The following is a 12,387-nucleotide window of genomic DNA, read 5'->3' on the forward strand; positions in this document are numbered from 1 at the left end:
TGTTAGTGTGACCTGCAAAAAAGATGCCCCCTGTACACAAACTCAACTTTATTCAAATTAATCCGGGTGCCGCGCTGCATCCAGCCAATCAGGGAACAGCAGGTGGCGACATCATACACATACGAGCCTTACAGAACAGGCATCTTTCAATCACAGAAGAGAAGCTGAAAATGGCGGAATATGGATTTATATAATTATAGATTACAATGAGGTTGATTAAAAATTAAAAATCTTAAACTAATGATTGACTACATCAGTTGCTTCATTTGAATTCAAAAACGTCACGGAAAAACTCAATATTATTATTATTTTTATTATTATTTGCAATAACACTTGAACAGTGTAATGACAGTGAGTCCAGGTTGTTAAATGCACAAAAAATACTAGAAAAACAGAATGATTATAAAACACCTGAAAAGTACTAAAAAAATATATAGGTTAGCGCATGCGCATGTCTTTAGAAAGCACATATCGATGGGTAGCATAACTCGACAAAACATCGGCATGGCAGAATGCGTTGACAAAAAATTTTACTTAGTGACTTATATAAATTATATATAATTCTGTAGCTACTATGAAACAAGTGTACAAAATATATTATTATAGTAAGGAATTCATGTGTGGGACCACATTTACAAGCCTGTGCAATTTAGGGGGTTAACCACACAGACGCACTTACACACATTCACACACACATGCATAAATACTTCCTTAAACACTAAATTACTTCCTCAGACCACAGTTGCTCCAGATTGCAACGCTAGGGGGCTGATCTCTCCTACTATATGTCTGCAAAATGAAAATTGGCTCCTCTATCCAGACACATTCTGATGCTCCTTTTCGTGGCTGTGCAGTTTTGGCCGGCCAAACTGCTATTCTCCACTATTTAACTCTTCTCGCGGGACCCCCGATTGCCTTATATAATATATTTCCATTCTTCAGGGGGTGGATTCGGCATTGTTCTTTGTCCTCCACTCCCTGCAATCAGTTCCAGTGTAGGGATCACAGGCTGGTGTGTTTTTGCTGTTTAAACTGCTGGATGACACACAGCACGCTGGTTCTTTCATCCCTGCCCCCCACCCTCTCATCTGTGCCAGTCTATTATTTATGTTGTTATTTACTTTGAAGAGAGGCGGCTGTAATTTGGTGGCCTTTTCTGACCTGCACAAAGCCGGTGTTTAGTAAAGAGATTTGGCCTCCCAGCCGGTTGTCAGATGTTGGTGAACTGATGTTGATGGAACGGCTGGCACTGGCGCACGGTAGCTGCTACGTGGAGTGTGTTTGTGCAGATGGTAATCCTCATCTTTGGAGGAATGCTGTGGCACTCGATACAGCAGACATGGATATGGAGGCCATGCTGCACTGCTGCACTGCTGGCAGTTTAAAAGATGTTGACCTGCAAGGGTCTACAGTTGCAAGAAAATGCATAATTCACATCAAGCAATGCTTCTTAAGAACACCCAACTCAAAACTTGAACTCCAGGTTGGCTGACTCCTGGCTCTTAGAAAAATCATTAGCCTAGGGGTTCACATACTTTTTCCACCCAGCACTGTGAATGTTAACATGTTGTGTTCAATAAAACCGTGCAAACATATATCATTTTTCATGTGGTATTAGTTTAAGCAGACTGTGTTTGTCTATTGTTGCGACTTAAATGAAGATCAGAACACATTTAATGACCAATTCATGCAGAAATCCAAGTAATCATAAAGAGTTTTCTTGCAACTGTATACCTCATAGAGCTATAAAAGCGCCTGTGACCTACACCGCTTTACCAATATACACTATATTTGCTATAAATATTTGCTTATTCATCTAAATAATTGACTTTCCAAGGACGAAGGTGTATAAAACCTGTATGATGGAGTAGGTTTAGAGCGGATGCTGAGGAGCATAGTGTTTGCCCACTTGTGTGGCTTCAGATCAGCTCGAGAACAGTAGAGAGTGCAGAGAGCTTCATGGAATAGTTTTCAATGGCCGAGCAGAGCAACCATCCATGAGCTAAAAACTAATATCTCACTTTTATTTCCCTTGATAAAAAAATACTCCACTCCAAACCATGTTATTTGTAAACCTTTAGCACCATTATTAAATCAGTAAACCTGTAAGCAAAAAATTTAAAGCAATCAGCATCAAACTTTCTTTCTTCAAACAAAGTTTCTTTAAACATCATTTATTTATGTTTAAGTAATGAAAATGAATTTTAATAAAATGTTATTTTGTACAGTACAGTATACACTGTACAATATACCGTTTAAAATTTGAGAAATGGGAAAATTATATATAAAACAAATCATTATTGAAATAAATAAATCCTGAATGAAAAAACAATCACATAATGCAAAATTTAGCACAAATTGCACAATTTCCCTTGTAATGACATTTACAGGCATTATTTAAAGGCAGTTTATATTTGGTTGCTCAAATATTTGGTACATGCAGTGCATAATTAATATCATGACATGTTGAATCATTAAAGTATGGAGAATTATGGTGAAAATACTTTGAAATATTTCAAAATATTGCAATACCATTTTTTTTTTATATTGTTCCGCCCTTATTGCAACTAAATTTATTTAGTTTTTTTAATTTAGTATAACAGTTTCAAATCCTTCATAGAAACAGAAAAAAAATACTTTTTATTATTGTTTTATTACCTTGCTTTTTTTACTTATTATTTTAAAAATGATAATTGTATTATGGTGTACGATACAACATGGCACACCTCTAATCAGATATATCAGATATTGTTTGAAAAGCTATGGAGAGCAAGCCATATTTCTCTGAGGATTTTTTTTTGCTGATTTAGCAGTAGAAAAGCATTATGTTTAGTTTATATCCTACGACTCAAAGTGATGTTTTAAGGGATTTTTCAGGGCAGCATGAAATCTGATATCTGATATAAAACAAAACTGCTTCTGTCTTTATTACACCTGAGTCAGCACATGAACACAGTCTATTTTAGAGAGTTCTTTAGAGAAGGAAGGTGATTGTCAGGCGTTCTTCCAAGACGTATACTGCTGCATTTCTCGTAAGCCAAGATGGAGAAGCTGAGTGTATTACGATTCCACTTGTTCCATCTGGTAATCCTGCCAGTATTAGTTCTCATGATTTACAGTGTTCTGCGGAAAAGTTGCTCCTGTTCTTTCCTGCGTTGTGGGTTTTATAGCGCTGTCTTAACAAGTTCTGCTATTTCATGTTCTTGCGTGATGGTGTTATTTAAAACGTCACGTAATTTATAATAATTTTGTGTTGTTAGCGGTTTATTAGCTGTTGCTTTTTGCTCCTAATTTGAGTTGCCGCAGCACATTTGTCTGGAACTTCTTCTGCACTGATTCAGTACCATAATAAACCGCCGCCATTAAAGATGATGACCTCCAGAAGCCCCGAGAACATATGGAGAAGCGATTACAGTTCCCAAGCGCTGGATGACATAACACATAGCTGGCCCTCTCCTGAAAGCTTTAAGGAGCCACTCACCAGTTATTGAGGTTGGAAAGTGGTGATAGCTGCGCTTGTAAGAGAGGAATCTGCTGCTTGGAGCTTGGAGAGCTATTAGATTCTCCACCACTTATTGCTTTTCCACTGCTGCGTGTCTCCTGCGCTGGAAACGCTTGTAATGTACGAGGTCTTGTACGGCTCTGTTATGCTGTTGCTAATGGAAGCCACACATTACGCTCTGCAGGAGATCCTGCTATACGATGAGGACGTTCCCTGTCTGAGGCCGAGTACCGAGCCTCCAGCAGCTGATCTGAGCTCATCTGTTGGGCTTTGAGTGTGAACTGATACTCCTGCAGTGCTGAAAAGGCCTCACGCTTCAGGAAAGCTCCCAAGAAAGCTCAGCATGTAGACGTCTGGCCTGTGCTGCGCTGCGCTGTGGTGTGGTGTGGTGTGTGTGGTGCTGGTGATGATGTGCGCTATTAGATCATGTCCTGTGTAACAGACTGTGCTGTTGCTAAGGCAGTTCTTTACCCGCGCCATGCTTTCTTCTCTGGGGTCCCCGACTGATCTCCAGACCTGGAAGAGTTTATCTCACCACCCCCATCTCTCTCGTTTTCTTTTTCTTTTTCATTGTTTCTCGCTTTTTTCTGTCTTTTTCACTTGTAATTTCTTTCTGTTACTCTCTGTTTTGCACTCCCCTCCCTCTTCCTATCTTTTTCTTTTGCTCTTTCTTTCTCACTTTGTCTTTTTGTCTCTTATTTTATTTTTCCTTGTTTCGCTTTGCCTCCCTGCCTCCGTCTCTTTCTCTCTTGATGTTAGACTATCATTCACTGTCTCTGTCTCACTTTATCTCACTGTCTTTGTCTCTTTCTTTCTGGCCCTTTGTCTCTAATTCTCTTTCTCTCTCTGTCTCTTTGTCGCTGGCTCTTTGTCTCTAATTCTCTTTGTTTTGCTGTCTCTGTCGCTTTTTCTGTGGCCATTTGCCTTTAATAGTCTTTCTTTTTCTCTTTTTGTCTCCCTGTCTCTGACTCTCTCACTCTGACCCTCTTGACATCTCTCTTTTGTGCTCTATATTTGTCTCTCTCTGTCTCTTTCTCACTGTTTTCTGTTTTTTACTCTTTCTCTTCTGTTACTACTCATAGGTCTTTCTCTCATGCCATTTCTCATTCTCTCTATTTCTCTCTTATTCTGTCTGTTTCTCTCTCTCTCTCTCTCTTGCAGTTTGTCTGCTCTTTCTTTTTCTCTTTAATTGTCTGTTTTTGTCCCTTGCTCTCTTTATCTACCGCTCATGTTTTCTCAATCAGAAATATACTTTTTGGTGCTTTGTGGGTTTTGTAGTATCTTTTTGACCAAGTGTTTGAAGTGTATGAATTTTTTTTTCTCTCTCTCCAGGGACAGAAAGGTCACCCCGGTCCACCTGGCCATCCTGGAGAGCCTGTGAGTGTTTTATGTTGGTACAATTTATGTTCTTACTTCAGTAAAGGATCTTTTACACCTTCTCAAATAACAGAGAATACCCATATCTGATGTAACAGTAGCAGCAAAGTGCAGAGCTACAAGATCTGCTCAGATCCATTCAAAATAATGAAAATTAGAACTGACCGTGGATTATGCTGCTAAATCTTGATTCCCTATATTGCCAAATGTATTCACTCAAGAACAGTAGAGTATAGAGAGCTTCATATGTTTGAGAGCATCAGTTGTAAAGTTGTGAAGACGTAGATTTACAGGAATACAATGAATAGCCCTGTTTGATTAATGTTCTAATCCATATTATGGCAAGAAATACTCAACTAAATAAAGAAAAAATACTTTAAGAAATGAGGATCAGTCAATCCAAAATAATCCACCAACTTTAAAAGTATCCTTGAGTCCAGTCGCAAAGACCATCAAAAACATTATGATGAAACTGGCTCTCATCAGGATGCACCCAGGAAAGAAAGATCAAGATCTTTATTAGAGTTACCCACCCTTAGAAACAGCAAGTTAATATGTCTTCTCAAATAAGAGCCACCTAAATGCTCTACGGAGTATTTTGGTTTGTTTAACACTTTTATGTTACTATATAGATCATAATGTGTTCCATTCTTGACTGGATGACTTCAGTATTAATTTACAAACACCTTACATCACTACTTTTGGCAGTATAGTGTATATGTCAAGTGAATGTAACCATAATCATACAAGATGTTGTCATCTGTGTAAGAAAAAATGCTAAAATAGTCTATAAATCCCTTTAGCTTGTTATCTTTGGGATATCTAAATCTCTTGTCCTCTTATTTCATTGATGACCTCACTGCAGTACTCAATACAAATACTCATTAAACACTGTTCAAAGCTCCATTTGGCCTCTTTTACAAGATCCCAGTTTAAATTTCCCACAGGTTTGAACTCGATCCTGTTCATCTAAAGCAGTTTGACTCAGTAACAGCTGGCCGTAACTGTAAATGTCTAAACATTTTCCCTCAGAGTGATTCAGAACGGTTACTCAGCGTAATGTACGCTGGTATATAAATTCCTTCCGAACACAGTAACTGCATGCGGCATACAGAATGTTTTAGATTTTAGCCACTTTATTGTAGTTGTGGTTTTCTGTAATGATCTCAACCAGCGTCGCATATTAACAAGAATGAAGGGACAGTAAACACACAGCACATCGTAAACGGATATAGCTCTTTCATACATTAATTACTGCATTACCATGACCTCAAGTTACAAATACTAAGATTTTCTAAACTGAGACACTTTCTAAATACAGATACACATGAGAAAAAGGCTTCTTATTATCAGTCAAACATCTGGTTGGGATGGTTACTTGTTTTAACCTTTTAACACAAGATAAAATACATTTACAATTCAAATTATTTATCGAAAGCATTGTGTTGCTGGTTAAACAGCCAGTTGACTTTTCCAGTTGGGGCAAATCCAGGCTTAAATGAACGGTTACAGAACAGCCTTATTTACAGTATCAGTTAAAAGTAGGAACATACTTTAAATTCAGAGTTTTTTCATTATTTTAACATTTTCTGCATTACTAAAGTCATCCCAACTATGAAGAAAAGAAAAAGAAAAAAATGTTAAACCAGAACATGTTTTTTGTTTTAGATTCTTCAAAGTAGCACCTCTTGCTTAGAAAGAGACAGCTTTGCACATCTTGGCTGTATTTTCTCAATCAGCTTTATGAGGTAGAGTCACATGGAATTCAGGCTTTCAGTTAACAGCTGGGCTGAACTCTTTAAGAGTTAATTACTTTAATTTCTTATTCTGCAGTGAGTTTTACAGCTCTTGTAAATGTTGATTAAATAATCATATAATATTAATATTAATATTAACCATCTGTAATGCACAAATTGTCCTCAAAACTCAAAACTGCTAAATAAAAAACGAACTGTAAAATCTTATAAATTCTGCTTCATTATTTCAAAATATGCATTGCAAACTGTCAAATAATATTTTTTTGTGTTTGAGTTTAAGAAACATAATAATGCTTTTGCCATGTGATGATTCTTTTTACTCTAGAAACAATGTCATAACTGTAACTTTAAATACATCAATATACAGCTCTGGAAAAAAATAAGAGAGCACTTCAGTTTCTGAATCAGTTTCTCTGATTTGCCTATTTATAGGTATATGTTTGAGTAAAATGAACATTTTTGTTTTATTGTTTATTGTTGTTTTATTCTATAAACTACAGACAAAATTTCTCCTAAATTCCAAATAAAAATATTGTAATTTAGAGCATTTATTTGCAAAAAATCAGAAATGGTCAAAATAATAAAAAAGGTACAGTGCTTTCAAACCTTATAATGACAATAATAAAGCCAAGAAAACAAGTTCATATTTATAAAGTTTTAAGAGTTCAGAAATCAATATTTGGTGGAATAACCCTGGTTTTCATGCATCTTGGCATGTTCTCCTCCACCAGTCTTACACACTGCTTTTGGATAACTTTATTCCACTCCTGGTGCAAAAATTCAAGCAGTTCAGCTTGGTTTGATGGCTTGTGATCATCCATCTTCCTCTTTATTATATATTCCATTCAGAGGTTTTTAATTTGGTAAAATCAAAGAAACTCATCATTTTTAAGTAATTTGAGAACTACTCAACTAAGTAAAAATTACTTTAGGAAATGAAGGTCAGTCCAAACATTATTATAAAACTGGGTCTCATCAGGGCTGCGCCATGAAAGGAAGACCAGGGGTTCCCTCTGTTGCACAGGATAACACTTCTAAATTGTACTAGATGATTTCTTATGTGTTCCTTCATAGTCTGGATGACTTCAGTATTCATTTATAATGGATTTTAATAGATAACTAATTAAAAAGTCACACTTTTTCTGGCAACATATAGATATATATGGAGATATATATTTTTATTTATTGTAGTTTTTATGTAGTTTTATATGAACACATGGGCTTGTAAACAATGTATTGAATCATTGATTCACTCAGAGTCGACTCAACCCAAAGCATCTAAACATCAAATAGATATCTTTTTTTTGTCATCTGTAGTTTGATTTTTAGTAGGGGGGGGGGGGGGGGGGGGATAATCAATTATAATCGAAAATCAGATTTTTTTTATGTAGGTTGAATAAGAAAATGGATCATTTTGCAGGACTGTGGTCATCCTCTTCACCAGTGTTGTGTAAATAAAATGAGAATTGTTTGTTTTGATGACATTTAATGTGATCCGTGTTTGATGTGTTCATTCTTCTCTTTTTCTTTCTTTCTCTGCTATTTTCACAGGGGGAGCGAGGGCTTGATGGAAGTCCGGGTGCCAAAGGTTATCCTGGCAGGCAGGTGCAGTAAATCTCCTGTTGTGCTGCTGTGCCGCCTCGTACAGTAGTCCTAGAAATCTGTGCACTAAGATCCTAGACCCTCAGTATGCAATTCGTCAGGTAGTCTGTAGTAGAAAGGATGCTCACTCTGCTGAAGCCACCAGCACATCTCTGACTGACATGATCTGTCCTTAAAAGCCTGGAAAGCCTGGGCCCAGAAACATAAAACTACTAGGAAAAACACATAAAACACCCCAGTCTGTTGTATTTGTGGCTTTAGCTCTTGCCCACAACAGGTATAATCTTCTTTGAGGGAGCCTGAGGCATGAATAACATTCCCGGGTGCTGGAAAACTTTGTTTGGCACATGACGAATGTCTCTCACACACTCTCTCTCACACACACACACAGCTGAGCGTAATTGCAATGCAATGGCTGGCCATTATAAATCCTGCTCCGTTTCTTCCTCACAATCTCCAAACTCCGCACATCTGGCAGAGCGGCTCGGACTTGGCCGCGGCTGAAATGTTTATGATAGCAGGGGATCACAAATCTGGACCTTTCTGCTGCCTCCTTCATTAAAGCCTGCTTTAGAGAGGCCAGCTGGGACATCGGTGGTTGATGGGAGCTTCAACAGCCTCCATCTGACTGCAGTGTGGGACTGACTGTCACTGTCGATAGTATCAGTAATTCACTAATATATCAGTTATTTTAATGATTTAGTGGGTAATCCGTTTAGAAATAGCATTAAATAAGCTATAAAGGTTAGTTAGTTGTGAGATTTAATCTATATTTCAACATCAATAAAAAATAAATTCACCTCCTGAACTCAACAGGAGTGATGTGTTCACACTGCTGAATAAAACCACTAATGCATCACCAAGCTCTGATAACTTGATTAATTGGCATTAAAAAAATCCTTTTAAAGATTCACAAATTAGTGTAAATTTTCATATAATTAATTTTATCTTATTGTCCAATGAAAATACACTTTTATATAATTTTTCCCCAATATGCATTTTTTTTTTAGAAATGGTGCAAGTCTCTTTTGGCTTGCATTTATTAGTTTCCCATATATTTATGTATATACAGTATACAGACAAACAATATTGGGATAAGTGCCCATTTGTTTTTTTTCTCTAAAATCAGCTGCTTTCTACTAGATCAGTGGTTCTCAATCATTGTAGACCATGTACCACCCAGAATCTAGAAGCTAAAAAAGTCAAAGTACCACCTGAAAATCATCAGGTTATGCAAGCAAACTAGGGGTGAACGATATGGACAAAAAAAGCAATGTGTAATAACGCTGTTGGATATTCTGATGTCAATGTAAAACACAACAAGTTAATGCTACAGATCCCAAGACAAATGCAACAATATGTCATATGACGATATTTCGTTGTCTCCAGTGAAACCAGTCAAGTGCGGCACTGATTGATTTAAACTCTGACAAAAGTCAACAGCGCCGTTAAGATATGAACACGCCAAAGTCAGAGCGCACCTGCTTTTAAAGGGAATGCGACTGGCACACTGATTGGTTTATTTCATGTTATGAATAGGGCCCTTATTTTTATTCAATTGACAGTACGTCTCTACAGGGAATAGACAAGCTGTTTGTGACAGTTATGGCTTAGAACTGCAACTTCAAATAGCTGAATACCTACATTAGAAGTCTAGTACAAAGATTTGGACACACACTTTGGGAATAAGCCTAGTCATAAACCCTGTCCAGACGGGATTAGTTTCTCAGGGGGTTGTCTGTGAAAAATATTTCACACTTCTACTTAGTGATAAAACTCTTGCATCTGGACTGCAATTGAAAAAACAGGAAGACCAGTGAGTTTTAAGCTTTTTTTAGTCACATGATGTGGCGTTCAGTAGCTCCTCCATTTCCACTCGCTGTTGTGTTTACATGGATCTCTGTGGAAACGTGTGCCCAAAGTGAAATTATGGTGCGTGGCAATGAACAAATAGCGATTTTATTAAACATGAGGTGTCGAAACTCAAAGATGTCCGTCCGGATAGGACTAAAATTATCGGAGGACCACGGAGTTCAGAGAAAAACAGTAGATAATTCAGCCTGAAATTTTCTCAGAGGAGGTCGTTCCGGACAGGGACAAAATCACAGAGGGTCCCCCATAAAAGAGAAAATTACCCCAGGACCCCTGAGAAACTAATCCTGTCCCGATAGGGCTATAGCCTATATTTCCTTTTAAAAGGAAAATGCTGTTCAGTCCAAGACTAGGCTTATTCCCAAATGTTCATGTTGTAATTTAACAAAATGCATATTGGGGAAAACATAAATATGTGTTTCACTGGACAATTACAGAATTGAAACTGACAGCTTTACTGCTGTATAACCGTAGATTCAGTGTAACACATGGCACTGATCAAAGGATGGAAGAAGCTGCAGTTTGCTCCATGCTGGTGCCAAAACACCTTATCAGCACATTCAGAATGAAGAACAGATCCAGTGATCTCTTTATTTCTTTCTTTTTTTCTGCTGACTTAAGTCGTTTCCCAGTAAGCCACAGTCCGTGATCTTACCTCCAGTTGGAAATTTCAGAAGATTCATCAAAGTTGCATCTATTTATCTATTAACTGGAAATCTTCTCCACTCCACTGTTTACGTCCTGGCCTGCTCCGGTGCTCGGAATTGGCTCCCGTCACTGAGCTATTTCAGTATTTGCTTCTTCTAAATATTTGAGAGGATGTTGTAGAGAACTCAGAGCGATGTTGATAGGAAGTTTGCGAGATGTTACACCAGGGATGAGTCTACAGGGGAATTTGGCACAGAACACTGCTTCATCAGCACTGTTGCTCTGAGCCTCATTATTGCACGGTCTAGAACCATCAGTGCTCTCAGTCAGCACTCAAACTCAGTCAAGCTGTCAGACTGTTATCACTCTGTAACATCTGATAGACATTGAGGTAGAATGTAGGTTGAGAAGATAGACATGCAGTAGATTTTCAGACAAGCGAAAACTTTATATCTCCAAATTGGCTTCTATATATCATTAAATTCTGAAACAATTTACAGAACAGTTGCTAGATTCTAATTATGATGTATGATATTGATAGTTTTTATATACATTTGTATATAACTTTATATTGTTTACTCCATAATTTGAACACCCTGTCCTTTACAATGTGTCAAAATTTGTATTTGCAAAGACCTGTGGGTAATTGAGGGCTTGGAAGGATACATTAGTCGCGTCCTTAAAATTGCTGTGAACTTTGACTGCATTTTTTCAGCTGTATACAAAGGATCTTTCAGTGTGAAGTTGCTAAAATTCTAATTATGTATGATATTGAAAGTTTTTATACAAATTGGCATATAACTTTATATCGTCACTGTCTAATTATTTTTTGTTTTGTTAATAATAATTTGAACAGACTGTCCTACATTGTGTCAACATTTCTTGATAAATGGACCAATAGAAATTATCTCCAAAATGACCTGAAATTAACTCTTTTTACATTGATTTTACTTGAAAATAGAGAAGGTTTTATCTGTTTCCTGTAAATTGTATGTTTTGGATATACATATTTTTCATCAGAAAACTCGCTCATTTATGTATTTTTGTTTGTTTTTTTAAGTATATTAAATAGGGACACATTGAATATCTGGCAACCAACATTTTTGCCTGAAAGAAAGTAAAAAAATGGCATTTCCAGTGAAAAATCAAATAATTTATACTAAACAATTATGTAATCACATTGGAGCCACCTGGATTTTTTTTTTTGCATGCTTAGTGGTAAATAAATATTTATATAATATAATGTTATGCATTGTAAAAGGCATATTAAGCTATTAATAGGGAGCTCATTCCATTTTGCTACAGTAACTTTAACCTTTATCTTGAATAGAATTATTGAATAGAACTGTTATTGGATGATTTGTTGAGGTTCTCACTCTCACCCCACTCCAACTCAGAGCCCAGAGATACTGGCTGGAGCTCCATCATTCCAGAAAACACAGTTCTGCTGCTTCACAGCCCAGTGCTAGTGGGCTTTATAGCATTTTAGCCAAGGCCTGGCACGGGACTTGGCTAGAGCAGAGTATTGCATTGTGTTGCCAAGACTTTGAATACATTTAAAAAAGCCAGAGAAGGATCCAGAAACTTTTATAAATGGCTCCTTTGCATAAAATCAGCCATATTGTATAG

General features: G+C 37.1%; 1 protein-coding gene across 2 annotated transcripts in view; it reads left to right on the forward strand.

The window, feature by feature from the left end:
- Positions 1-12,387, forward strand: part of col27a1b (collagen, type XXVII, alpha 1b) — a 141,321-nt gene that overhangs the window by 60,893 nt on the left and 68,041 nt on the right. For both annotated transcript variants that reach the window (XM_049470480.1, XM_022667443.2), the window contains exons 8-9: positions 4,835-4,879; positions 8,188-8,241. In XM_049470480.1, coding sequence (XP_049326437.1) covers positions 4,835-4,879; positions 8,188-8,241 — 99 coding nt within the window. The remainder of the gene's footprint in view (positions 1-4,834; positions 4,880-8,187; positions 8,242-12,387) is intronic.

Source organism: Astyanax mexicanus, chromosome 22, assembly GCF_023375975.1.
Source record: "Astyanax mexicanus isolate ESR-SI-001 chromosome 22, AstMex3_surface, whole genome shotgun sequence".
In the NCBI taxonomy this organism is placed as follows: Eukaryota; Metazoa; Chordata; class Actinopteri; order Characiformes; family Acestrorhamphidae; genus Astyanax; species Astyanax mexicanus.